Source organism: Gopherus flavomarginatus, chromosome 10, assembly GCF_025201925.1.
Source record: "Gopherus flavomarginatus isolate rGopFla2 chromosome 10, rGopFla2.mat.asm, whole genome shotgun sequence".
NCBI classification, from domain to species: domain Eukaryota; kingdom Metazoa; phylum Chordata; order Testudines; family Testudinidae; genus Gopherus; species Gopherus flavomarginatus.
The window spans coordinates 55934877-55960730 of NC_066626.1; the positions used below are offsets into that span (position 1 = coordinate 55934877).

Consider the following 25854-nt stretch of genomic DNA (forward strand, 5'->3'; position numbering starts at 1 on the left):
GGATATTCAAAAGGCTGGCAGGGATCTCTGGAAATAGCTTCTTGACAACAGAGACGTGTGGCGAGATGCATGTGTGTGAACATTGCTTCTTGTAGTAGACCATTAACTAATACTATATCTGATAAAACAGAACAAAAAAGGTGAACAAAAAGGAGAGACTGTGGAAGTTCCTGAGATGCATGGTATTTTCTTTATCTTCAAAGTGCTACTGGAGTAAAATAAAGTTTCAAACAGTTGTTGCCACAGCTGTGAGTGAATCTCATTTGGCTCTTGATCACAGAAGTTAATAAGCTCAGTAGACTGTGTTTCGGGACATAAGGCCTCAGTCCCTCAGGAAAGGGCGATTCTAAAGAAAAAACACAACCTCCCAGTGCCCCGTAACTGCCTGTAACATTATCCATCCATTAACTCCCTTGGTCAGCAATGGTTCACTTTGTACCAGCTTTCTTTGGAAGACTACTGAGGAGATTTAGTCTTTGTTCAGCATACACTAAAAAAAAAAAAAAAAAAGGCTACATTTCTCCAACAAAGATGTTCGTTTTAGGGGTGTGCAAACACTTTTTGCCTAATTTCAAACTCACTAGAACATGTGGGTTCAAAAGTTTGACTCTCAAAGTTGAACATCATCAGATTCCATTTAGCAGAGAATGGGGGGGAAGGTGCAGAGAGGGAGAAAGTCGGGCGAGTGAAAAAGTAACACAGAGCAGGCAGAATGAAAAAAAATACGAGACTGAGAAGCTAATGAAAAAAAATACATGCAGCATCTCATATTGGTATCTAAATGAAATGACTTAAGGACTTGGTTGGGCAGCCTTCGCACATGTCAGTTAGCACTTAAATGAATAATCACAATGATTAAATAATTGCTCACCACAATAAGTAAGATCTGCACAACTGAGTCTTAAATTGGGCACCTCTAGTGCCAGTCTAGCTCCCTTCTGCCCCTAAACAGAGCTGGTTGAATTTTTTTTTAAATTGTCAATAATAGTTTTTGTTCAAAATTCAACTTTTGATTAAAAGAAACCTGAAAATGTTTGGGATTTTCAGTCACCTCTAGCTCCTAATACATAGGCTTCCCTTTAGCTAGACAGATATTGGAAGAGACCTTTAGCTGATGTAAATTGGCATAACTCCACTTACTTCACTGAGTCTATGCCCACTGACACTACTCAAGGATCTGACTTATTATTCTGAATGACTCATCCTTAGGGAAAATGGATTAAATTATGTGGCCAGAAGGGTGCCACAACCCATGAAAGAAGTTCACAAAATCTCAACCTCTATGAGCTTCACTCCATTTAATCAATCAAAAAAACCAGGGGCTCAGAAAATTAAGAACTTCTTGGCTGAGGAGACTGCAGAGATAACAGCCTTTCAGCTCTAGCTGAATGCTTTCAGTGGGGCTTGGTCAATGGTAACAGAGTCATTGCCATCTGACAGCTGTTCCCTGGCCCCTGTGAAATAAATTAGTGAACTTAAACCATTTCCTGGTCGACAGGTCTCCATGCCACCAAAAATAAATAAAATCCATCACAGTCTATGCACTATGGTTGGCAGAGAGCTCTTAGTAGAGAACTCAAAGACTGAGGGCCTAATCCAAAGCCACTGACTCTTTCCATTGACTTAAAAGGTTTTAGCCCAGGTCTTGATGAAAGACAGAGCCTTCACAAGGTTGAGGTCTATAGGAGGGCCACATTAACAGGCATCTACTGCCGTTGCCTGGGTTGCACCTGTTCTATGATCAACAGTTAACTTCAATCTCCAGGGCTGTCAATGTGGCACCTTTCCTGAACACTGTAAGTTGTGTTTTTATTTCCACGAGTCTATCACAAAGGACAAAAGTTGTCTATAAAAGTGAATTACGCTTACCTCAGCTGTCTGCCATTTACACACATTAGTAAAAAGAAATAATTGTCCTAATAATCTGTAGAACTGAAACATAGGTGCAATGCTAGAGTGGGGAATGAGAGACTCAGTAAGCTTTGAGGACCACTTCACATTATAAGCAAGCTTCCTCATTAATCTCCTTTGCCAAATCCTGGGTAATTATGGCCCAGACCTGGCAGCCTGTTGAGTACTGCTGAAATAAATCTAGAGAACCAAGAACTAGCACCTGGCAGTCGCATTTATTCCACACCTAGGTAGAGAGGCTTCCATATAGTACTCATTATAATACAGAGAGATGTTCAGCAATGTAAGCAAACCTCCACTGCCATACTGAATGGAGACATGGTGAGCAGGGGATAAAATGGGTGTGTCAGGGCCAGCGAGAGTGGGACCACAACATGAGCAGTGAATGCCAATGATGTGTTAGCAGCCGCGTTCACTACCAAGAGTAGTGAGTTATTTGAGTGTGCTAAAGAGCTGCACTTGGCGAAACAGAGCAGAGACAGCCAGGATGATCAGGTGCTGCTAGAAAAATGTGTCCTAAGTTTACTGGAGAACAGTATCCCGAGGCCAACTGCTCAGCGCTTCATGACATGTACTAGCCAAAGTGTTTTTGCCATCCCATTAGTCTGTAATGCCAATCCTGGTAGCTTACTTCACTTCATTAGACTGTCAGTAACAAAATACCAGGTTCATCCATCCTGCCAGTTGTTCAGTGCTGCTATCACAGAGCTTTCATCTGAATCCCAGATGGATCAAGCCTAAAAATACATTGAGCTCGGTGACCTAGAAGATCCCTGAAGATCCCTGTCTGATCAGCTTTATTATATCATTTCAATAGCACAGGTAGTTTGGCTTGTAATTGTTTGTTGTCATGTAAGCTGACCAAGAAATATTCTTCTGACACAAAGTATATTGTGCGTACACACATATAAACCATACTTCCTTTCTATTTGAATAACTAACTTTCTGTAGTGCAGAGGCTAACTTTAGAAAAAGCTACATACTCCTTAAACCACCCAATGTTTCTGCTGTCTGAATTCAGGGTTTTTTCTCTACACCTTGGCCCACTGGCATCCTATTTTAAGCACGTGAAATGAATCTTACTTGAAGGATGAAGGTAGATAATATCTTTCACTGTAAAGTCTCTAGGTTGAACTGCTTTCAGACAGTCAGCGATCAGGCTAAGTAGCAGAACCCAGGCCAGGGTAGGCCAGGATTCCATTGCAGAGTGGGGCCACACTCATACGGGTTTCTTGGGAGCCAGTCCTCTTTATAATTGGAAGAAAAATGCACCTATAATACAAAGAAGAAACAGAAAGAAAAGTGAGACTATTACAGCTACTGTCTCAATAGCCCATCCAAGGGCCAATCCTCATCTAAGCACATGGCCCAAGTAACCAAGCGTGGCACTAGGGAGTTGTGCAGGAGCCAAGAAATAATTCTACTTACACCCTAAGGCTAGAGCAGCAGTAGCCCTCCTCCTCCCCTGTAGTTGTGGATCTACCCCCTCTGCCCCCTCCTTCCATCCATCCCAGCCCTTGAAGCCCTTCTCTCAGCTGAGGCACAGGGACCTCCTCAGAGCTGTGCTCTGCTAGATGCAGCTGTGGAGTTGAATCCTGACTGCAGTGGACTGCACGTTTTTGCACTTCACAAAGTTTTGAGCCAGGATGTGAGAATTTCAACTGCATAGATTCTAGTGGGGTCAGCAAGCTCCAAAGAAGAGATGGGAGAGAGTTTTGCCCCTGAGTGAGCAGCAGGACAGCTGTCAAAGTCTCTGTAACACAACAACAAGGTGAGTTTAGACTGCTTAGTAAAATTCCATGTGACCTTTATTTTTCAAACAGGCGTACTATCATCTCATTAGAAGCAGTCCCCTGAAAAATCCCAGTGTGATTTTTATCATATCTGAGTTATAATGAGATCTAACTAGTTCTACCTTAGAGACCACTGGAAAAGCGCCAGACTCAGACAATAAGAAACCCAGTGAGGAAATTCAATACAAAATTCTTGTCAGCAGTGTGTGGTCTAAAGCACATTGGAGCAGTTTCTCTTCATACACCTGTTCTTGGGAACCAGAAGGGCTCTGGGGCTCAGAGTAAAGTTAAGTTGTTGCAGTCACCAGTAATATACCATCATGTACAACACAGCTCTTCCCCAAATCCTACCCTCTCACCAAAAACACAGGCACAAGTCATTGCTTCTTCTCTCCCTATAGAGTCCTAGTAAGAACTAAGCATCTTTGTCACAAAAGTGGCCTCTCAGTGATTCAGAGAATTTTGCAAGACAGAATACACCATTTCTGAGGAATGCTCCCCTCAAGCGAGGGATGTTTGAGGCCTCAGAGAGGTGCAGAAGGCCTGGCCTGGAAATCTCAGATATACTGGCACTGTAGGAAACGCAGGGCTTAAATCCCTGGATCTTACGGCATCTGCTAGGAGAGCAGGATGCTCCACATAGCTGTACTGCCAGAGAGATCCAGAGAGCAATGTTAAAGCTATGATACCATTAGATCCCTTGCCCAGGCCTGCACTTTCCTCAGCCAGGCCCCTAGAGTGGGGAGAAGTTATGGAGGAACTGTCGATCTAAATATGCTAGGTATTCAGGGGAACATGCTATGTAGACTGGCTGCTCCCCAGCTGCACCTCTCGCTCCCCCACACTCCTACCTGCCTCACCACAGATCCCAGTTGAGCAGCGTCCATGTGGAAGTATTCTGTGAGCTTTTAAGGGGGAGCAGATGGTGGGGTCTCTACTCAGTACCCTTCCACTCTTTCGTTCTCATCTGGGCAGACCTTTTCTCTTTTGCTCCCCTCCACAGTGCAGAAGGAAGGGGAGTATGGAGCCCATAACAGTCACTACATAACAGTTTAACACAAACTACAGCAATGCTAATCAGAGAGGCTGAGGGCGGCATTCAAAATAGAATCTGGATTGAGTTTGGGCTAAGGTTCAGGCTTTGGATTTGAGGCCAAATGCAAGACAGAGTTTGGATTTACTGTCACAAAGCAAGTCAGTGGTAAAGGCAATTCTAGAGCTCAGAGTCTCTGGCTTGTGTTCACTCAATTATAGCATCCTGGCACAACACAGAGGGAATTTAGGTAGACAGAATGTTAACCAACTGAGAGTTTTTTGTTTTAGGACATCAGATTTTATCACTACCACCCTAGTGAAAAGAGCCATGGATCTAAGTTTTGGTTTTAGATCTAAGTTACACACATCACGTTTATAGTGAATTGTCATGGCATTCTACTAAACACAATCCAAATACCTTTGCTTTCATTTGAATGACAAAACAGTTTTAGCTGAATAGTGTCTTTGAACATTATTCCATATGATAAGCAGTATCTCTGACAGAACAGTGGACAAACAAGGCCTGGTTTTCGTCACACCCTAGTTTTACTCAAGATTTATGCTAGGGTGAGTGAGAGGTTCACCAGGTTTATTTTCATGTCAAAAATTCTGCATAAAATGGACAGTGGAAGAGATTTGTCTCACTTTTTAACTCGACTGAGTTTTCCATTGCCCTATCTCCCCTGGCTACCTTTCTATGGAGGAAACAGGATGGGTGAAGCTGTTTGTTTATTCAGACTGCTGTGCATTTCACAGCATAATGAAATTATTTGGTATTTTGAGCTAATGGCATATTATCAGTAAATGCAGTGCATGTGTTAAGAGCGAAGTGATAAGGATTAATGGCTGGTCTAAACTAAGGTCCCTAAAGCCTCATTTCAGTACTGAGATGCCTTCTCCACTGCCTCATTTTTCCTAGAGCACATATCAGAGAATGCATGGAGCAAACCGAAGCAATATTAGATTCAGGTTTTTTCCAACTCCTAAACTTGGTTACCACAGGTTTAAGTGATGCTCAGATACTATAAAGTTGATTTAATATTCTTCTCTGGGGCATTCTGAGGCCTTACTTCTGTTCTATAGTAATAAGTATAGCTGTATTGCACATTACATTTTAAAAGCACACATTACAACATAGTTCCCCTTTCTGGGGGTCCCTAAAGGAAGGAAAGTAATTTCCGTAGCCCCATGAGCACTTGTTTCTGCTATTTAGAAGGTTGTCCAAATGCAGTAGTACTCTGGCATATTTAAATCCATGCTTCAAATGTAAACATTTTGCTGTGAGTTGTCTCCCTGCTCAGTACTCTACACTCCAGGAAAATTCAAAATCTGTATCTATACAGTGTTTATTACCATTCATTATAAACCTAATGCTAGTGAAGAGGGAAAATTTGTACTTTAACATTCAAAGGGACAAAGGAACCTCTGTTTTAGTTTCACTTTGCTTGATATATTTCCCTTACATAGAGACTCAAAATAAAATGTGAAGAAGGAAGAGGAGAATCTCTTAAATAAAGTCAAGAGCGCATGGGTAGTTTCACAATTCTCTGCAATCTGATTGGCTTGAAGAGGAAGGGTGGGAATCTGGGTTGTACAATGACTGTGTGGTAATTTCTCTTAATGAAGAAAAGAGAATCTTCCTCAAAAAGCAAAGCAGAGGAGGGGAAATATTAAGAAGATAGGACTGGTTGGGTGAGGAGGAGGCAGAAACTGAGGCAGCCATGTTTGCTGTGGGCGTAATACAGATGGACCAGTCTAAGGCCTAGAATAGCAAATCAGAGTTTAGGGTGAGAGGGCCAAGAGCAGCACATTGCAATATAACCACTTTTAACTTAACAATAACCATATTCTATGCTAACAAGTCCTCAGCCATCAGTCCCAGAGTTTATGAGCAACCCAGATACTGTAATAAACTAATTTACAGGAAGCACCTCCAACTTACCATTTAAATAAACTGTTCAGATGCTTCACACAGACTGTTTTCTCTAAAAGGAGAATGAAAAATTGATACAAATTCCTATATGAAAACCCTTTAAAATATGTATTTCTCAAAAAGGTACACTTATACACCTCATACTGTATACAGTTATATCCCCCAAGCAATTTACACATTTCGATAAAGATTATTATTTCATATTAATCAAACATCCTTGTTTGCAATTAGGATGTTCCAGAGGTGACCGTGTCAGCTAACTTACATTTCTAACTCCGTTTCTCTCAGACTCCCTGTGATAGTCACCAGGGATGTGCACAGGATCGGCATTTAGATGAATATCAGAGGGTCTGACGTTCTGATTTGCTCAGATTTGGAAACAGTCTTTTTATTAAAATGGCATGAAATCCATAACAACAGTGAGGAAAGCAGATAACAGGCCTATGTGGTGCATTACACTTTGTTGCTGTAACCCTGAGAAGAAGGAAATGCCAATTTCCATTTATTTTAGTCCACAAATGTGTATGATCCAGGAAAAAAAAATCACAATTCGAAGCAGAAAGGAAATAAAATGAGCCCCCTCCCAATTATATGAAAGAGAAGAGAAAGAGTTACACGTGGTGTGGTCTGAAATAGCACAGCTCCTAGCCCTGCAAACTAAAGCCCTGATTCAGTAAGGTACTTAAGCACATGCATAACTTTGGGACTATTCAGGTGCTTAAAGTTACTCACATGCTTACGTACCAAGCTGAATCAGGGCGTAACTGACTACCTGATGGCTTTGGTGTACTGGTCTGAGACAAAGGAAATCAAAGAAAAGAGAACTTGTAATTGCATAAAAACACAAGCTGAGTGAGAAAAGACAAATAGCCGGACCATGCAAAGTATGGCAGGGGAGTGGAAAGGAAACAGAGAAAGTACCCTAAGGCAGAGCTGTGCTAGTGTACTCCCCAACACACTCCAAAGCCAACACCCAGACAGGCAAGCCATACAAATACCAAGTACAAACAAAATGATAATGGAAACTCAGTTGCAACCTTAACTATGGAGTGATTGCCATCAATCCAGAATAGCTATATCACATAGGGGGAATATCTGTGTTTTGTTGGTTTTTGTTTTTTTTTTTTAAACAAGTGCACTTACGTACACACCCCAGTACATCAGCTAGCCATTTATTTAGGCTTCTTGAACTCACTCCAACATCCCCTACACATCTCCAATTATTTTTTTGCATCTGCAGACTTGTCTATACACATATTCCTAGAGAAATGGATCATTTTCTTCATTTTTTAAAGATGTATTTAAGTTTTAAGAAATATAGAAACATCTGCACAAATACAAGAAAAGAGACTCTTACAAATATGAAGCCACATTTTAAGGAATTATTGTGATACAATGAAATATAGTTGAGTCACATGTATCCGCAGCAACTGGTTTTACAGAACAAAAACCAAAACTTCGAAAAAGAAAAGGGCTATGCATGATCCAAAACCGTTTACATATAACATTTAGTACCTGCTATACAACAAAAGGCATGCATAAGCAACACTTTCTTTGCAGTTAAACCAATGTAAAAGAACAGAAGTATGGGAGATGTCCCTGGTATGTAAAAAGAAAAAAAATATGATGTAGAGAAGGAATTTTTAACCAGCCTAAAACAGGCATCTGAGGTGCTTGCTGGTCTTTTTCAGCATAATCCAAAAAGGATCTGCAGTTTTTGGGTACTAATCAAAGTCTCCAGGTTTAACATGCCAATCTTCCCCATAAGAGGTATGTTCCAGATTTTCTAGAACCAACTGCTTATTTTAGACCAATACTTAGACCTCCAGTTAACTGCTAGTAACACAGTGATGGACAGTATCATAAACTCAGTGACTGTCAAGACTGTGATAAATTTCAAATGAATGTGTAGGGTACACCAGTTCTGGAAACCAAGCCAATTGTGCTATTTGTAATTCATTATTTTTATCTGTGAACATGCCTTTTAATCTATAGATGAGAAGCAAGAATGGATGTGTTGAAATGAAAAATGCAAATATCAGCTGTCTCAATTTCTTGTATTTGAGAGGGATTTTGTTACAATAGAGGACTTAAAAGAAAACTCTCTGTTCCATAGTAGTCAAATGCAGGAATTGCCAAACAGAACGGGGAGCGGGGAAGAAGCACAATATGACCAGTATTTTGGATCAGGATGTTCTCTGAAGTAGTAAATGCCTGTAAATCAAAATATTGAGTGCTTTGTTTAATTACGCCTATTTACAATGCGTAGATTAACAACACTCTTGCTACTCTCAGCTGATTTAATAAAATAATTAAAGTATAATGCATAGTAATTCAGTACCCACTGTAACAACGTAGGGAGTCTGTGCACGCACACATGCATAGATAAACATACTCTTCCTATTTACAGGGGGTGAGGGTTACAGATGTGGGCTCTGGGATGAGGCGTTTGGGGTGCAGGAGGGGGCTCAGGGATGGGTTGGGGGTCTGGGAGGAGGTGAGGGCTCTGTCTGGAGGTGCGGCCAGAAATGAGGGTTCAGGATGCGAGAGGGAGTTCAGGGCTTCAGCAATAGATTGGGGTGCAGGAGGGGGTATGGGATGCAGGCTCCTGGCGGCGCTGACCTCAGGCAGCTCCCAGGAAATGGCATCATGTTCCCCTAGCTTGTAGGCGGCCGGGGGCTCTGTGCGCTATCCCCATCTGCAGGCATCACCCCTGCAGCTCCCATTGGCCACAGTTCCCAGCCAATGGGAACTGCGGAGCCAGCGCTTGTGGCGGGGGGTGCACGGAGTCCCCGTGGCCACCCCGAGCCGGAAGGACATGCCAGCTGCTTCTGGGAGCTGAGAAGAGACAGGTAGGCGTGAGCCAGCCCCACACCAACTGAACTTTTAATGGCCTGGTCAGCAATGCTGACCAGAGCCACCAGGGTCCCTTTTCGACAGGGTGTTCAGGTCAAAACTGGCAACCCTATTTACAGGGCAAGGATTTGTAAACCTGTTAACTATTCCTAAATAGTTTTTAAAATGCTCTACCTGTCATATACAGTTACAATAAATGCACATATATGTTAGATATGGTTGAATAGCAGAAAAATTTATTTGCTGAAAATATTTTTCAACAAATTTCATAAGTATCATGCTGAATTGTATCTGATCAGCTACAGAGTTGGTGAAATACTGCAAAAGTGTTTTGAATAAATTATTCAACTCAAACCAGTGGAATTCATCAAATATATTCAACAAACACTATTCAACTCTCTGTTCTACCTGCTATCATTTATGTACAATGTAGATATAGAAGATATAGATATGCATATGTAGAAAATGTATGAACCATACTGTATATTATGCATTCTTAATAGCAGTGGTTGAAAATTTAACATCAAAATTATTTTTCATAGAAAATTGGATTTTTGACTAAACAATTTTTGAGTGAGAAAATAGTATCTGCTGGTTTCCAGGGAAAACTGAGGCCAGGTCCACACTACAGCGTTAAATCAATTTAAACAGCGTTAAATCGATTTAACGCTGTACCCGTCCACACTACAAGGCACTTAAAATCGATTTTAAGGGGTCTTAAAATCGAGTTCTGTACTCCAGCTAAACGAAAGGAGTAACCCTAAAATCGATATTACTATATCGATTTAGGGTTAGTGTGGACTGAAATCGAAGTTATTGGTCCCATTCTTTTACTGAGCTACCCAGAGTGCACCGCTCCGGAAATCGATGGTAGCCTGGGACCATGGACGCACACCACCAAAGTAATGTGCTCTAGTGTGGACGCGTAAAATCGATTTTATAAAACCTGTTTTATAAAATCGATTTTATTAATTTCGATTTTACTCTGTAGTGTGGACGTGGCCTAACTCTTCACTGACATCCCCCCCACCCCCACCCCCCAAAAAAAGGTTTCAGGCAAAATTTTCAGGTTTTTTGGCCAAAAACTTTTCAGATTTACAGTTTGTCAACAACAATCATAATTTCATGCAAAAGAGAAACATTTTCCAAACACCTCCTATTGTTAACATAGAGGCCACTATTGGTTAGACTATTAAAACAAAACAATCTTATTCTTTGGAATACAGTACTATAGTTTTACTTTTAAATTAACTCCCTTCCTTGACGAGTGTCAGTGCCTCTTGTGGGTAATCAAATTTGTGCATCTAAACTGATGTAACAGAAAATGGCACTGACCAGCTTGATTTTGATATCTGATTGTAGTTAGAGGAGAGAAAAGGGGGTGAGGTAATATCTTTTATTGGACTTCTGTTGGTGAGAAAGACAAGCTTTTGAGCTTACACCTAGCTCTTCTTCAGGTCAGTAGTTAGGGAAAACAGTTCTATCGTATTTAGATCATATGGTCTGTTCCATTTATAAAATGGCTTAGGACAATGACACAGAAATCTCAGCTAACTCATAATCCTTCCAGCCTTACACAGCACATTTCATACAGAAGCACATCTTCACTCGAGTTACACAGCAGGAATATCCCCCCACTTCCCCCACCCTTTTGCCCTGACACAGAGCTATTGAAATTCACCAAGCTGCAATCCAACTGCTCTGTCAGATCTGATTAAAGTGGCGACATGTTGTCCTCACTGTCACCAGCTCCGGAGACAATAGAATGTAGATGTACTTAAAAGAAATAGTGTTATAGACGTTTTCTTGTACAGCCAGTGCCAATAATTAAACATGTAATTTTCAGAAACTGCAAGCCTCTTGGGGAAGGGGATTATTGCAGCAGCTCTCCCCATTCAGTCTGTCCTGTCCCTGACTCTAATTCTCAGTCATATATACACTAGCTGGTCTTTGCTGGAAATTATTAAACTGTTCAAATAGCGGTATATATTATGAATGAATTACTGCTGGTAGAAAATGGATTATGTCACAGTTTTAATTGTTTTCCCAATAGCATGAACAAATTAGAATTAAACAGGTTTGTGTTTGCCTATGCCGTATATTCTTTCAATTTCCTCCAGCCTCTCTTCTAATCCAAACAGAAACGCTCAGTAGGAATTTCCTATTGCTAAAATGCTCACAAATTTTTATCCTTCTGGTGTCTAAAGAAAATAAATCTAAATTTCTTATTAGCACTACCCCAAGACAATAAAATGAAGATTTTCCATCCAGTGTAACAGTCTGACAACAGAGAGACCTTATCAATCAACATTGGTGAAGTTAGAGAAGATATATGCAAACACTAGTAATAGTGACCTTGGGGAGTGTTGTATTAATTTAGATGGAACAAATGAGACCAAAGTGTCAAAGATATTAACAAGACCTTGTTACTGCCCAACAATAAACAGTGTTAAACAAAGTTCGAGTTTGGTGTACAGAGATCTCAGCCTGCTTAATACCATGGCAAACATCATTAAAAATCTCCTTAACCTTTTATTAAAGGCACAGAAAAAAAAGGAAAACAATTAAAGCCCTTGAAATGTAAAGTATTAAGTAAGGTTTTTGTTTTAACAACATCCTTTGTTTCCTTCCCCTTAGGCTGCAGGGAGATTTTAGAAAGAAACACTCCATATGATAGTCTCTTAGATGGTAATAACTATTCTCTTTGGCAGGAAAGACAGTTAGCTGACATTGGCTGGAGCTGTTGTAAGTGCTGTTGTTGTTGTAGTTGTTCCCACTTCCCAGAAGACAAATCAAGCCAAACACACAAAGGGTTGAGAAAAGAACAACAAAGATAGAATATGCAGCTTTCATCTCCAGTGTTGACTTACTGCTGAAAACCCAGGCCAAGCACATAGCCTTATTAGCCACTTTGAAATCTGGCAAACTTGTATGAGTATTAGCAGTTCAGAGCACTGGATTTAGCCGTTTTTCCGGTCACAGGTTTACAGCAGTGTTGCAAAACAGTCTTGGCCATCTGAGCCTGACTCTTATTAGACAGACGGCAAAAGGAGAGGAACAGGAAAGAAAAGAAATAAGGTGGGGAAGGAACAGGAGTGGCTCCAGGCACCAGCCCAACAAGCGTGTGCCTGGGGCGGCAAGCCATGGGGGGCAGCATGCCAGTCGCCGTGACAGCGGCATTCGGGCAGCCTTCGGCGGCATGCCTGCAGGAGGTCCGCCAATCCTGTGGCTTCAGCGGCAATTCAGCAGCAGGTACGCTGAAGGTGCGGGACCGGCAGATCACCCGCAGAAATGCCGCCAAACTGCGTGACCAGCGGACCGCCCACAGGCAAGCTGCCGAAGACCACCTGACTGCCGTGCTTGGGGCGGCAAAAACCATAAAGCCGCCCCGGGAAGGTATCAGTAATCTCTTTCCATATTGCCCCCTGTTTCTTTTTTTTTTTTTTTAAGAACCCCAAAAGAGAGTGAGGGTGACTTGGCCCATTCCCCTGTTATTTTGTCCACCAATTAGGCCTCATTTTCAACACACCAATGTTGATTCACTGATTTTCACTCTCACACCAGGCATGACATTAACACAGTCCTTGAGTTATACTAGCAGGTCTTTTTGTTTGGACTAATTTAGTAGGGCCTGGGCCTGGGCCTCAAAGTAACCTGGATTCTATCTGCTCTGTCTGACTGACCTGCTGTGTGACCTTCCTCTCTCTCTGCTTCTCTTTTTCTTCCCACTCTTTGTCTGTCTTGATTAGTTAGATTTAAAATTCTGTGGGGCAGGGGACTGTCTCTGTATTTGTACAGCACCTAGAGCAGCAGTGCCCTGGTCTTGGATGAGGCTTCTAGAGGCTGCTATAATACAAATTACTAATCGTGCAATCAGATCGTGTCTGTTCACCACAGTCTATGTCACTGAGGTAATGTTAAGGATTCCTCCCTGCCCCTGACAATACTTCACATATTTCCACCCTTCCGAGACCATTCCTCATTACAAACTGTACTTTAATCCACTTGATGTGAGAACTCATTAAAGCTTTGTAACTGCTGTCACAAGGGGCTGACTCACAGTGCTGGCGTTTTCTTGTCACTGATGTATTTGGAAAGGGTTTTTTATTTAATTATGAATGGAGTAAAAAGATGCACAGTACAAACAAGCATGTTGTCTCCAGACAGCATAGAGGTGCATACTGTATTGACATACCTTACAACCTCACATAGTGTTGTGCAACTTCATGATACTCCACCAGAATTGTGTGCAGCTGGCTGCTAAATTGCTGTGACCATATGTTAAAAACTGGGGCACATCTCTATTACTCTCATCCTCCCGCCCTTTCATTTTTATCTCTTTGTGTTTCTGCTACCATGGTCTCTCCTCTCCCACCTGCTAACAGATATCTTTTCTATCCTGTTACTTTGTAGGATTCTCTCCTTTGAACCATTTGAAAGTCCTACATTTTCTTTCCTTTCCTTCTGCCTCTGTCCTCCTGGATTTTCTTTACTTCTTTCTTTGTTTTTGTCATGTTTTCTGCTGATCCTCCATTTTTTTCTCTCTCCCTCCAACTAGCACTGGCCAGTAAAGGCTTTAATAGTCACCTATTTGTTCTGTTTCTCTTCCCCTCAAATCAAACCTTCTTTCTCCTTTCTCTTTATAGATTTCTTCTCCTCTCTTAGCTTTGGGAATAGTTAAAAATATTCCAACCTCTTGAGAGTTGTGTGAAGCTTTATGACACTATCACACTTATTCATCAACAGGCCCTATAGCAACTATTGTAAAGGGGTCACCATCCGGCCTCAATTACAGTAAACAAGTGTAATTAAACAGTCAAACACAATTAGCGTACAAATTACTCTCCTAAATGTGGACCATCTAGTCTCCTTGCTGCCAATTACAAAGCCGTCCATTGAGCTAAAAGCCTAAATCTTTGAAAAAATGTACAATAAACTCTTCTCTCGCACTATGTAATCATTACTTTAATAGGATGTATTATAAAGGATATTTTTAACCTAAGCCCTAAAACCATGAGCTTCTTATATCTTCAGAATGATTTCAACAATCCCTAATTTTATTTTATTTTTTTAGATTTGTACAAAAGCATCTATCCTAGGCCCTAGATATTGTGTCAACATTAAAAAAATAATAATAATAATAATTAAACTTTGATTCCTTGAATGCTAGTATTGCTTAAGAAAAACATGGAAGAAGAAAGCTTAAATACACATACTTCTGTCACTGGGCTATGCATCACTGTATTATTTTTATATTCTAGCGGTTAATTATATTAGGATTGAAATGTAGTACAGAAAAATGTCTCAAGTTCCTGTGAATTTACTTAGGTGTTTACTGACATCGTACACTGATAATACCCCTCAGTGTTCAATCTAAACTTGGAAGTTCATGAGTTTGGGGGAACTGGTGCCAGATTCCTTACTCTACGTTGTTATTTGTAACATTGGTTATACCAGTCCGGTCTTCCACTCCGCCCTTGGCCCCTTCTCAAATGCCATTGCAGTTGACATGACCTCAATCTACACCCAGCTCTCAGACAGTCAGGCTCCACATGATACAGAGGACAGGAAAACCCTGCATGGGTGCCAGCAATCCTGTGATTTTTACTACCAGGAGGAAGCAAAAATCACATCAGCTCCATTGCATTTAGGGCCCTCTACAGTTGCAGAGGTGAGGGTAGGGTTCTCCCCTATATACATGCATATGTCTGTTTCGGGCCATTATAACGGCTTCTCTTTCACATGTAGAACTCTCCTTGGTGGGCAGGGGGATTCTTTAGGTGGATCATGGGCTGTGTAGGGCTCTTGGAGTCTTTTTTAAAATAGGTGTTAGATAAATGATCAAAGCAGTTTAAAAATCTGCAGGAATGTCTTCTTAGGTACAGACTTTGAAAAGCTGGTCTATGAATAGACAAACTAGAGTTGCTCAGTGTCGGTAAACATTTAATAGTATCCTTGCTACTACAGTCATAACACTTTTTGCTGGGGTTCTGCTTTTTGTCACAAACCAACAGACCCCAATTTTGTAATCTGATCAATGCGGGCAGATCCTTAAACCCACACAGAGACTCATTAAAGTCACTGGAGCGCCCCATGGGTGCAGGGGTCTGCTCTCACAGATCAGAGTAAAAAAATCAGGCCTACGAAGAGTCAGACATTATTCAGCTCTTAGTTAGAGACCTACAGGAAACACCTAGAGTCTATAAAAAAAGTGTTTCTTGTGTAGCTCATACAATATCTACTTGAGCTGAAAAGAAAACTAAAATGTTGCATGACACTAATCCACAAAACAAGCAAGTTATTTGTGTGTTACAGGTGTACAAAATAAATCTCAAAAAAAAATCTGACAAACAGTAATGAAACTAACTTCTGAAAAACATTGTGTGACTTCAACAGGACAAGGTTTCAACTGGAGTTATCCATTACATACAAAATAGCCTAGGGTGTCTGCCCAGAAGTGTAACAAAGCTATTTAATAAACAGTGTTCTGGCTATCATGATCATACATCGGGCTGTCTTCATACTGTCTCTATAGTACTGTTTGTGCCTTTAGACTGGAAGCCCTTCAGGTTTGGCTCTGTGATCCCTGTGCACCAGGGCGCAATCCCACTCACTCAGTTTTGGTCCCCATGTCTTGTCATGATGGAAGACTGGCAGGATTAGGTCTGAGTAGGCAGTGGGGCAGGCAGAAATGGTCCTCCTTACAACTGCCAATGGTACACATTGTGAGTAACATGCATACGGCTGCAGGTGCCACTGGTACAGCACCATGTACAGCTGAAATGCTAGATAAAGAGTAATTAAAGTACCTTTCCGGATACATTTCAGCTCAAAGCAACTTTTTGAAAAAGCTAAGATATAATCCCCTGAAAATATGGGCCTGTGATTCCAGTTGGTGCTGGTTATATAAATTCAGTGTAGGCTTCACCCTACTCCAACTGAAAGCAATCTGTGTTTGCCATTGACTTTTAATGGCCTAATTCTATTGCCACAATACTTGTTTGTGCCAGTAAAGATACCAATGAATCCACATGCTTTTCCAATACATGTAACACTATCGTGTGTTTTTCCATGACAGTTTAACATATGTATGTAGTAGTTAATGAAACATCAGGCGTTGTCCTGACTCTTGAGCAACATACAAATCAGTCTACGGAAATTCTGTTTCACTTTAGTTCATTTCAAGTTCATGTGAATTTATATTTTTCAACTCATGAATAAATTTCCTGTTATGCACCACTTCACAAATACAGTCAGGATGCTAAATGATGGGACATTCCGTTTTGGGGACAGAACATCAAACGCACCTGCATGTGGTGGTTTCCAAAAAGACACTAAAATACTAGTGTAATTCAGGATAAGACACGTTGATGCAGGCAGCTATGTATTCATACAAGTGCAAATGTAATTTATTAACTTCAGTTAAAAATGTAGGCATTACATAAATATTTACAAACATATTGAACCTCACAACAGCCTTGTGGAGTAAGTAACTTATCCCCATTCTGCAGATAGGAACACTTTGGAAAAGAGAGATCACAAGACTTGTCCACATCCACATAAGGAGTCAGGCCCAAATCCACAAATGGACTTAGGCATTGCAACACTCACAACTGCAACGCATAACTTTTAGGCATTTAGCCCACCTGTTGAGTCCCCAACTCTGAGCTGGGCATTTAGGGAAAGATTGTCACCAAAGAATGGGACTCACAAAAGCCTGCATGCTAGGCAAGGAGTAGCCTAAGCTAGCGAATAGCAGATGCCAAAGACAGGGGTGTGTCCTAAGCCCCACCCCTCTTGTGAAGTTTAGATCTCAAGCAGAATTCGGTGCCTAAACCAGGAACCCTCTCCCAGAATCAGGCAACTAAGCCATTTCTTTCAAGAATGGCAGCAGCAAACATTGAGCTCCATACAGAATGGAGGGAGTGGGGGGGGTTAACCTTTAGCCCAGTAGTTAAGGCACTCACGCAGGGTGTGGGAGATGCCGGTCCAGTTCCCCCTTGCCTGATGCAGAGAAGGAATCTGAACATAGGGCACTCACCTGAGAGGTGAGAAACCTAACCACTGGACTACAGCATCATTCTCACTTTTCTTTGGCCCAATGCACATTGACTTATTCATCCACAGTAGAACAGCTTCAACAGGAGAGACTGAAACCCACAGCTGAACAGCCCAGAGCCCTGGGATTAGGGTACCCACCTATCAGCCTCAGAGCTGGGATAAGAACTCCATTCTTCACAGCTAAAAGTAAAAACTTAGGGCTTTCCCTTAAAATGCTTAATCATTAACCCTCTTAATGCTTTGAAAAGCAAAGAAAACAGACCCTGGGAAGAAACCTGTTTTTAATATTTTCCATAATTAATCATATTATCTTCCAAAGGGTGGAGGCTTCATCTAATTTAATATAGTATATCTGTTATATGCCCTTGAAAGTTCAAATCCAAATACATTTCTAATAGAGCTTTGTACAGAATGTATTGTCCTAATGCTATCTCACCATCAGATTTTAAAGTCTTTCATTAAATTAAAATATCAAAACATTAAAAGAACTATATTCTTAATATTTAAATTATCTAAGACAGCCCAAATGATAACTGACTAGTTAGTAGTGTTTCAGGTGTCCCATTAATGGAACAAGTAAACTTCACCAGTTAGTGTACTTACAATTTCAACAACTTTTCTGGGGGGAAAAAATCCTGTCTTATCCAGAATTTCAATTTTTGCTGAACAATTTCCTCACATAGCTCAATTTCCTATCTGATGACTTGGCACCTTCCTTTCCTGAAAGAGCAAGTCAAGAATATGTCTATACTGCATGGGAGAAGTCAGCCTTCCAGCCCAGGTCCACAGACTTGTGCTAGCACACTAAAAACAGATGTGTGGATGTTGCAGCTCAGGCTGTAAAGCCTGGGATGGGGGGAGTGGGCTTGTGAACTCAAGCTCCAGCCTGAGCCACAGCATCTACACAGCTATTTTTAGAGCACTAGCATGAGCCCTGCCAGCACAAACTTGTAGGATGTTCACTCCCAGATGCGGTATAGATATGCCCCAGGAATAATTCATTTTCACTAATAGAGTCCTGGGGCCATGGGGAAAAAAATTTAAAATAATAATAGAGAAAGAACTGACAGGGATTTGAAGGGGATTTCAGTGCAAACAGTTCCCTCTGTGAGCAAGAGTCAGGCCAGCTGTAATCCCAACAATGCAAGATTTGTAGAAGAAAGGATTCTGTGAGGCGAGTGGGAAAGAACTGTGTGAGAAGTTGTTGAGACCTTGTGTTAGATAAGAATGGAATGTAGACTATAGTCTAAATAGAGGTGAGAAAAATAAGATATCAGGATAACCCATGTATAAACAAAATGCAGCTGTTGCTTATTATTGTATAAATAAGGTATAAATGCTTGGTGTAATTGTTTACCTGTAGAGAGATCTGCGTAGGTGGGGGAAACACTGTGTCCTAGCGCACTCTCTCCTTCCATGCAATTGCTAGAGAATAAAGTATCTAACTTGCTGCACTCAACCTGAGAGTGAGAACTCTGTTTTTCTCCAACACACTGTAATGGAAAATTATGGAAAAAAAACCTCCTCACAACTAACCATCTTTTGCTTCAGCTGACATTCCTTTAAGCTAGATCACTGCTGTATTTCACATGGCACCTATCTGAGCACATACTATCTAGTAAAGCAGAACAGCTACACATGCATATCTTCCTACTAAAACCAGACTACCCTTATTGCACAAAACCTCTCTGCAATAGTCATCACCTGATCACTTTACTGTGATGTTCATAGCTGATACATTCATTACTAATATATACTGCAGAATAAGCTCTTGGAAATGGAAAGCTTCCTTTGAGAAGGTAAAAATATACACTTTACAGACTGGGTCCAGCTATGAGCTTGCATATTGCAAAGAGCAGTATGCCCCAAAGAAATCTCTTTTTGACTGCTTGGAGACCGAGGCAGATGGAAGCAGAACCCAGAAACAGAGAATGTAGTGCCCCAGATATCTCTTTTCATGTCACTTGGTGTCTTATGCTTCTGTATACTGGCCAGAATCCATGATGACAAATTGAATGAGAAATCCTCAGGACCTGTCTCCAGCCACCAACGGGAGTTCTGATGCTCAACTGTATTTTACTCAGTGCACTCCACAGTCCAAGCTGCTAGATATGCTGTTGCTAGATATTGAAAAGTGATTTGGGGAATTATATTATTTATAATGTATGGGCAATGAATAAGCATTAAGTGCATTATGTACAGGCTGCTTATTGTTTAGTACACCAAGCATAATTAAAAACACAGCATCAAATTCATCCTTGTTATAACTCCTCCCACACCAGAATCTTTAGACTGTTCTGAATTCAGATTGCATGGAGGATAGCTGAGTTACAGCAGAGTGAATTAATGGGAGAAAAAAACCCATAAAACTCACTTGCTTCAAGCTTCAGGACTGATTTGGATTCAGATCAATTCTTCACTCCCCAGATGGCAATGAGGTCCAGGGTCTCAGTACGGCTCTAACTGGCTGCTCGAGGCATGCTGTAGGGCTTCTGGAGCAATATCGCGGCAACGCCAATATATTTGAATCCAGGAGCAGTTTTTAAATGAGGGAGGGAACATCAGGTCAACCTGACCCCAAAGCAGTGTAAGGTTCTCAGGTAAACAAACAGGTCAGTAACAGACAACCACAAAGTAGTGTAGGATAACATTTGGAGGACCGCCAAAATAATGTGTGGCAGCACACGAATACTCACCACTAGCTCAATTAGCATCAAACATAATACACATTGCAAGGGACTCCAGAGTTCATAGTGAATGTGGAGTTACTGTGCTCTAATTAACTGTCTTGTGTGTACACAGGCATTTTCACACCAAACTAACTTGAGTTACTACAGATCAAACACTTGGTGCAGACAAGCCCTCAGTGTAACTTATTTTATTTACATTACATACACCAGCCCTTGATCAGAGTTGGCCACAAATGGCATGCACACAATCCCTTCTGCCCAGTTCCCAGAAAGCAACCCTGCCCCAAGAATTGACTCTTATTATGGAGATTAAGGGAGAGAGTAAAATCCTGCTGTTTGGAACAGCTTCCTCATGAGAAACTCCATCACAAAACTAATAACACAGCATTTCTTCAGTGACTGTACACTGCTCACATGAGGGGTACATCTATTCTGCATTCATGTGTGATTGTAGCTCACGCAGACATACCCAAGCTAGCTTTATTCTCGCTAACTCAGGCACTGCAGCAGCATGGGTTTCGGCAGAACTGCGCCCAGAACCCTGGGTAATTACTCGCATGCTGCAGCTTCACTTCTCTGGTACCTGAGCCACCTAACTCAGATGTGCCTACATGAGTTGCAATCACACTCCATGACTGCAGTGTAGACACACCCTAAGAAAAATGGGTATGACTATGTGACAGTGCCATCCGGTGACTCCTGATATAACTACATAATTTTACACGATCAGGAACCAGGCATAATAATTGCTTCTCGTGCCCTGCGTTCAATCCCAGATAAGATAAAAAGAAAAAGGAAAGGTAACCAAACTGTCTAGCTTCCCTGTGCAGGGATACCTGTTGTTATAGCCATATAGCTTTCTAGTGGTACATCTGCATAATGAGTGGGGGGTTGTCCTTCATTGAGTTCAGCCAGTGGAGTGGTGCATGGTCAATTACCAGGACAAAGGGCTGCCCCCACAAACAATAGCACAGGCATCAATGGCCCATTTCACCACTAGGGCCTCCTTCTCAGTGACTGAGTAGGCTACCTCCTGTGTGAACAACTTCCTCCTGAGACAGAGAGCAGAGTGTTCTTCTCCTCCAAATTCCTAAGACAGTAATGAATAAAAGGCTTTGAGAAGTCTGGGTGGAATAGTACCAGTTCCCAGATCAACTGGTCTTGGAGTGTTCTGTCACAGCTTCTGGTCCAAGTCCCTCAAAGGGGCAGTGATGGTAGCAAAGAGTGACATTTGGGATGAATCTTCAATAGTATTTCTCTAATCCCTAAAATTCTCATATTTGTTTCTTTGTGGGGTAGCCCACCAGGCTTTGGACTTCGTCCACTGAGGCTCATAATTGCCCATCCCCAACCACCACCAGTATACTCTAGTTAGGTGACTTCATGGGTGGCCAGTCAACACTTGGTTGGATTGTCCATCAAACCTGCCTCCTTAAAAGCCCGTATAACCACTGCCACATGCTTCATATGCTTCACCCAGCTCTCATGGTAGATGACAATATTATCAATGTATGTGGCCAGGTATGCCCCGTGAGGCCCTAGCACTCTGTCCATCAGCTGCTGGAAAGTGGCAGCAGCCCCATGAAGAGCACAGTTTTAAACTGCTATAGCACCCACGGCAGGGAGAAACTGATTTTTTCATTAGATTCAGGTGTCAATATCCCTTTATCAAGATGAGGGTGAATATATACTCAGCAGCCCCCAGTCTTTCCAGTTGCTCATCTATCCTGAACATGGGGTGTGCATCAAATTTTGAAGTGGCATTCATCTTCCAGAAGTTGATATAGAACTGCATCAACCTATCCTGTTTGGATGCAAGTACAGTGAGGCTTGTCCACTCACTATGTGATTCTTTGACGACTCTTACTTCTATCATGGCCTGGAGTTCCTGGCAAACCATCTCCCACATCTTCCTGGGTAGCAGCCATAGGTTCTCATGTATCTTTCTCCTGTGTTCAGTGTCTATGTGATGGAACATTCGGTGGGTCCACCCAGGTACCACCAAAAATATCTTCAGGAATTATTTGACCAGCTCTTGGTTGTGCTGCACACCCTTGCCTAGAGGTACTGGTGTGGAGTCTTGTGTCACCAAGGTGTGAGGCCCAAGTTCTGGATCCAGAGGGAATGGAGTGACAAGGAGGCCCTCTTGTCCCTTCCAGGTCCTCAACAGGTTGACACAGTACACCTAGGTAGACTTCCTTTTCCTAGCTTGCCGGATCACATAATCAACCTCTCCTACCCATTTCACCATCTCAAAGGGGCCTTGCCAGTGGACCAGTAATTTAGATTCTGATGTTGGTAGCAGATGTAACACTTAGTCTCTGGGCTGGAATTCACAAAGTCAGGCTCCATCGTCAGAGGCCTGCTCCTGGATGTATTGTGCCTTGTGTAGATTCTCTCTTGCAAACTTCCCAAGGATCCCTTTGGATAAAGTCATTTGGCCAGGCCCGGTGGAGTCCTCCTGGACAGTGGTGGGTGGACTTCCAGGCTCTTCTTTTAGCCTTTGTGCCCCTCTCCACTCCGTTTGGGAGTGCAAGCTTCCATAGTTAGCCTTGGCAGGGTTCAGATATCAGCGCTCCATAGGAACAGAAGCTCACAGGACTGTCTTTTGATGTTTCAGCCTCCAGCGCAAGAGAAATCAAGTAGTTCACTGCCAAAGACATTGCCTCTGCCAAAGTTTCCAGTTGATGTCTCGCCACCCACTTCAATTCCACCCTCCTCCTGGAAGGATTTAGGTGAATTGTTCTATGATGACCTTTTCTGTCACCTGAACCCTGGTACTTCTCTAGGTGGAGCCACCACCAGCAATGCTCCTTCAGGCTCTGGGTGACTACCTGTGGCCGCATGCCCAAGGGAAATTTCTAAAGGTGGAACAGTTGTCGGTAGGTTTCTAGTGAGATGCTGAAGGCGTCTATGATGACATGCACATAGTCTTTGTGAATTGTTGTATCGAGCACCCAATATGTCATCCGAGCCAGTCTGATCAAGTAGGGGCCAATAGGGTGGCCCAGCTCTCCTTGAACCATCAGGCTGTGACAGCCACCCTCTCAGATGTGACAAGGAACACCAGGGTCGTCCACAGGCCCCGTTTTGGTCAACTTCACCAGGACAGGTGGCTTTGAATTGGCACTCCTCCTTCCCATGGTTAGGCTCAAGGTCACTACAGGTGGTTTTAGGATCATCACAATCTGCTGGACGAGTCACTGCTGTCGTTCTTGCTGCTAGGCTGTCATCTCCTTAATCAGCTGCTGCTGCCACCTGCTGCTGCTGTTGGGCAGTGATCTGCTAGAGCAGTTGGCTCTGCTGTTGCTGCTACTGGGTGGCCTGTTGCTGTTGATTCTCGAGAACCCATTTTAGCAATTTCTCAGTGTCCATTCCTATTTTTGTCTTTTATTTTATTTTTTTTCCCCCTTGGTCTACTATCTGGCCTGGGAAACTATATGTGCCCACATCCTCCACCAAATGTAATGATGCCCTTGGTGGGTTAGGTGCAGGGTTGGAGAGGCATGGCTACCTGGGCCCAGTACTGGCCTTTAACCCTTTCTGATCCAATGTTGCATGTGTATTCCCCATCGCAGAATCCCTGACCTAAAATAAAGAGTATTTATCAGCCTAGAAGAAAATATTCTAAACTTCTTAAAATTTAGTACAATTTCTATACTACCTATTGAACTAAAAGAAATCAGAAATCCTAACAACCTCAGAAGGATGCTTCAGACCATATTTTAATAAGAGAAATTTTTAAAGGATTTCCAAAGTACTGTTCTGGATCTCAGTCTAGCTAATGAAAGAGAAAAATAATTTAATTTAATTTAATTTAAGATGACCTTACGCACAATTACATAATACCCAAGAAGATGGAGACAGTTAAAACAGGCTAAGGGCTACTGCGAGCTTCGTGAGAATGAATGTGTCTCCAAGAATATTAAATATAATAAAGATATGATTACTGAACTGAAAAAAAATTATTTTAACATTAACAAAAATACAGTATTTCAAAAACTTTTATTTGGGGAGTTGAATAGAAGTCAGACCAGCCTTTAGCAAACCTACACATTCCTATTTATAAAAAGATTAATTTAATTTCACAAAACTGAAATTCTATTACTATTTATTTACTACAAAACAAACTACCACATTTAATTATTACTTCATCTTTGGTACTAACTGAACCAAAATGCTGGAAGGAATGTTTGATCCCTCTTTCATTAGCACAGAGTAAAACACTATAACCTCTCATATCTCAAAACACACAGTACATTATGGAGCAAACCAAAAATAGATAACAAAAATAATTATTTGGCAACACTGTACACTAGAAAGTATAACAAATAGATCATTTGTATCAAGATGTGAACGCCATACTCGGGGAAACATTTCAAGGAATTTACAATATAATGCAGGGGTCTATTTCTGCAAACTGCACAGAGAGAGATCTTCCACTGAAGTAAACGTAATAAAAAAAGTCAAACACTTGGTGTATCCAGAATTCAGGAATACCATTCAAACAACCAGTTGAAAGAATGGCCCAGAACTGTCAGAAGTAACATTCTGTTCAGAAATTCTGAGCCAAAGAAAATGCAATGCTACATTAATAGCTGAATAAACTAGTTCCAGAGGATGAGCCATATTGTGCTACCAGGTTTTAGTTACCTCAATGAGGAATTCTGCTTAGAAACTTACAGCACAATATGGGGCTATGGAAAATGAGAAATATTTGGAACAAAGAGCTGACACTAAACTATTAACACTAAAACTTATTAGATTTAGGTGCAAAGTGACAGCATGAGTATGATGTCTGCATTCTTTTTCTACCTTTCCCTGGTTCCCTCCATGCTTTATCTTTACTCACTGTTCTCACTTTAACAAGGGCCAGGTTCTGCAGTCTTCACTACTCTAAATAAGGACCTTAGATTGGAAGCTCTTCTGGGCACGGAATCCATCTTCATTCATTCAGCAAAGCACATCATGCCAGCTATGTGCCTTATTTATAAGAAGAATTTTTAAAGCTCCTCTTCCTCTTCTTTCCACTTGTCCTATCTCTCCTTCCTTCCCTAGCTAAATACACAAGCATAGACACACACCAATTGCCAACAGAGTCATTTTTTATTCTATTACATAAAAGCTGAAGGGATCAGGGGAAGTACTTGACTCCCACCCACAAGCACTGAAAGCTGAGGAAGGAGAAGGCCGGAGAACTTCAAATATATGCATAATAATTTTTTTTTAAGTTACTCCTTGTTTGCAGAAGGTCTTGGAGTTTGGCAGTTGTAAGGGCAGGAGTCAGAACAGAGTTATTTGTAGTTAGATAAATAATCATAATGCTATTATGCAAATCAGGCACCTTCATTCAATCGGAGTTCAGGGATTTCCATAACTGAGAAATAATCATACAGCTTGAAGTCAGCAACTGTATAGCATTTCTGTGCTAAGATTGGCAGAGATTATTCAATTTTGATATAATGCACTTTATTAAGTAGAATTAAGTAAGCCAATAAAACGCAATGACTTTTCCTGTGCAGGTAGTTTAGGATCTCTGCCAAACGTTTATAAAGAGGTCAGGGTGCTCTGCTGA

The 25854-nt window shown here is 41.5% G+C and overlaps 1 protein-coding gene across 4 annotated transcripts in view; it reads right to left on the reverse strand.

Annotated features, from left to right (window-relative positions):
• Positions 1-25854, reverse strand: part of LYPD6 (LY6/PLAUR domain containing 6) — a 143681-nt gene that overhangs the window by 16367 nt on the left and 101460 nt on the right. For all 4 annotated transcript variants that reach the window (XM_050969365.1, XM_050969366.1, XM_050969364.1 and 1 more), the window contains one exon: positions 2995-3183. In XM_050969365.1, coding sequence (XP_050825322.1) covers positions 2995-3112 — 118 coding nt within the window. In that variant the 5' untranslated portion in view covers positions 3113-3183. The remainder of the gene's footprint in view (positions 1-2994; positions 3184-25854) is intronic.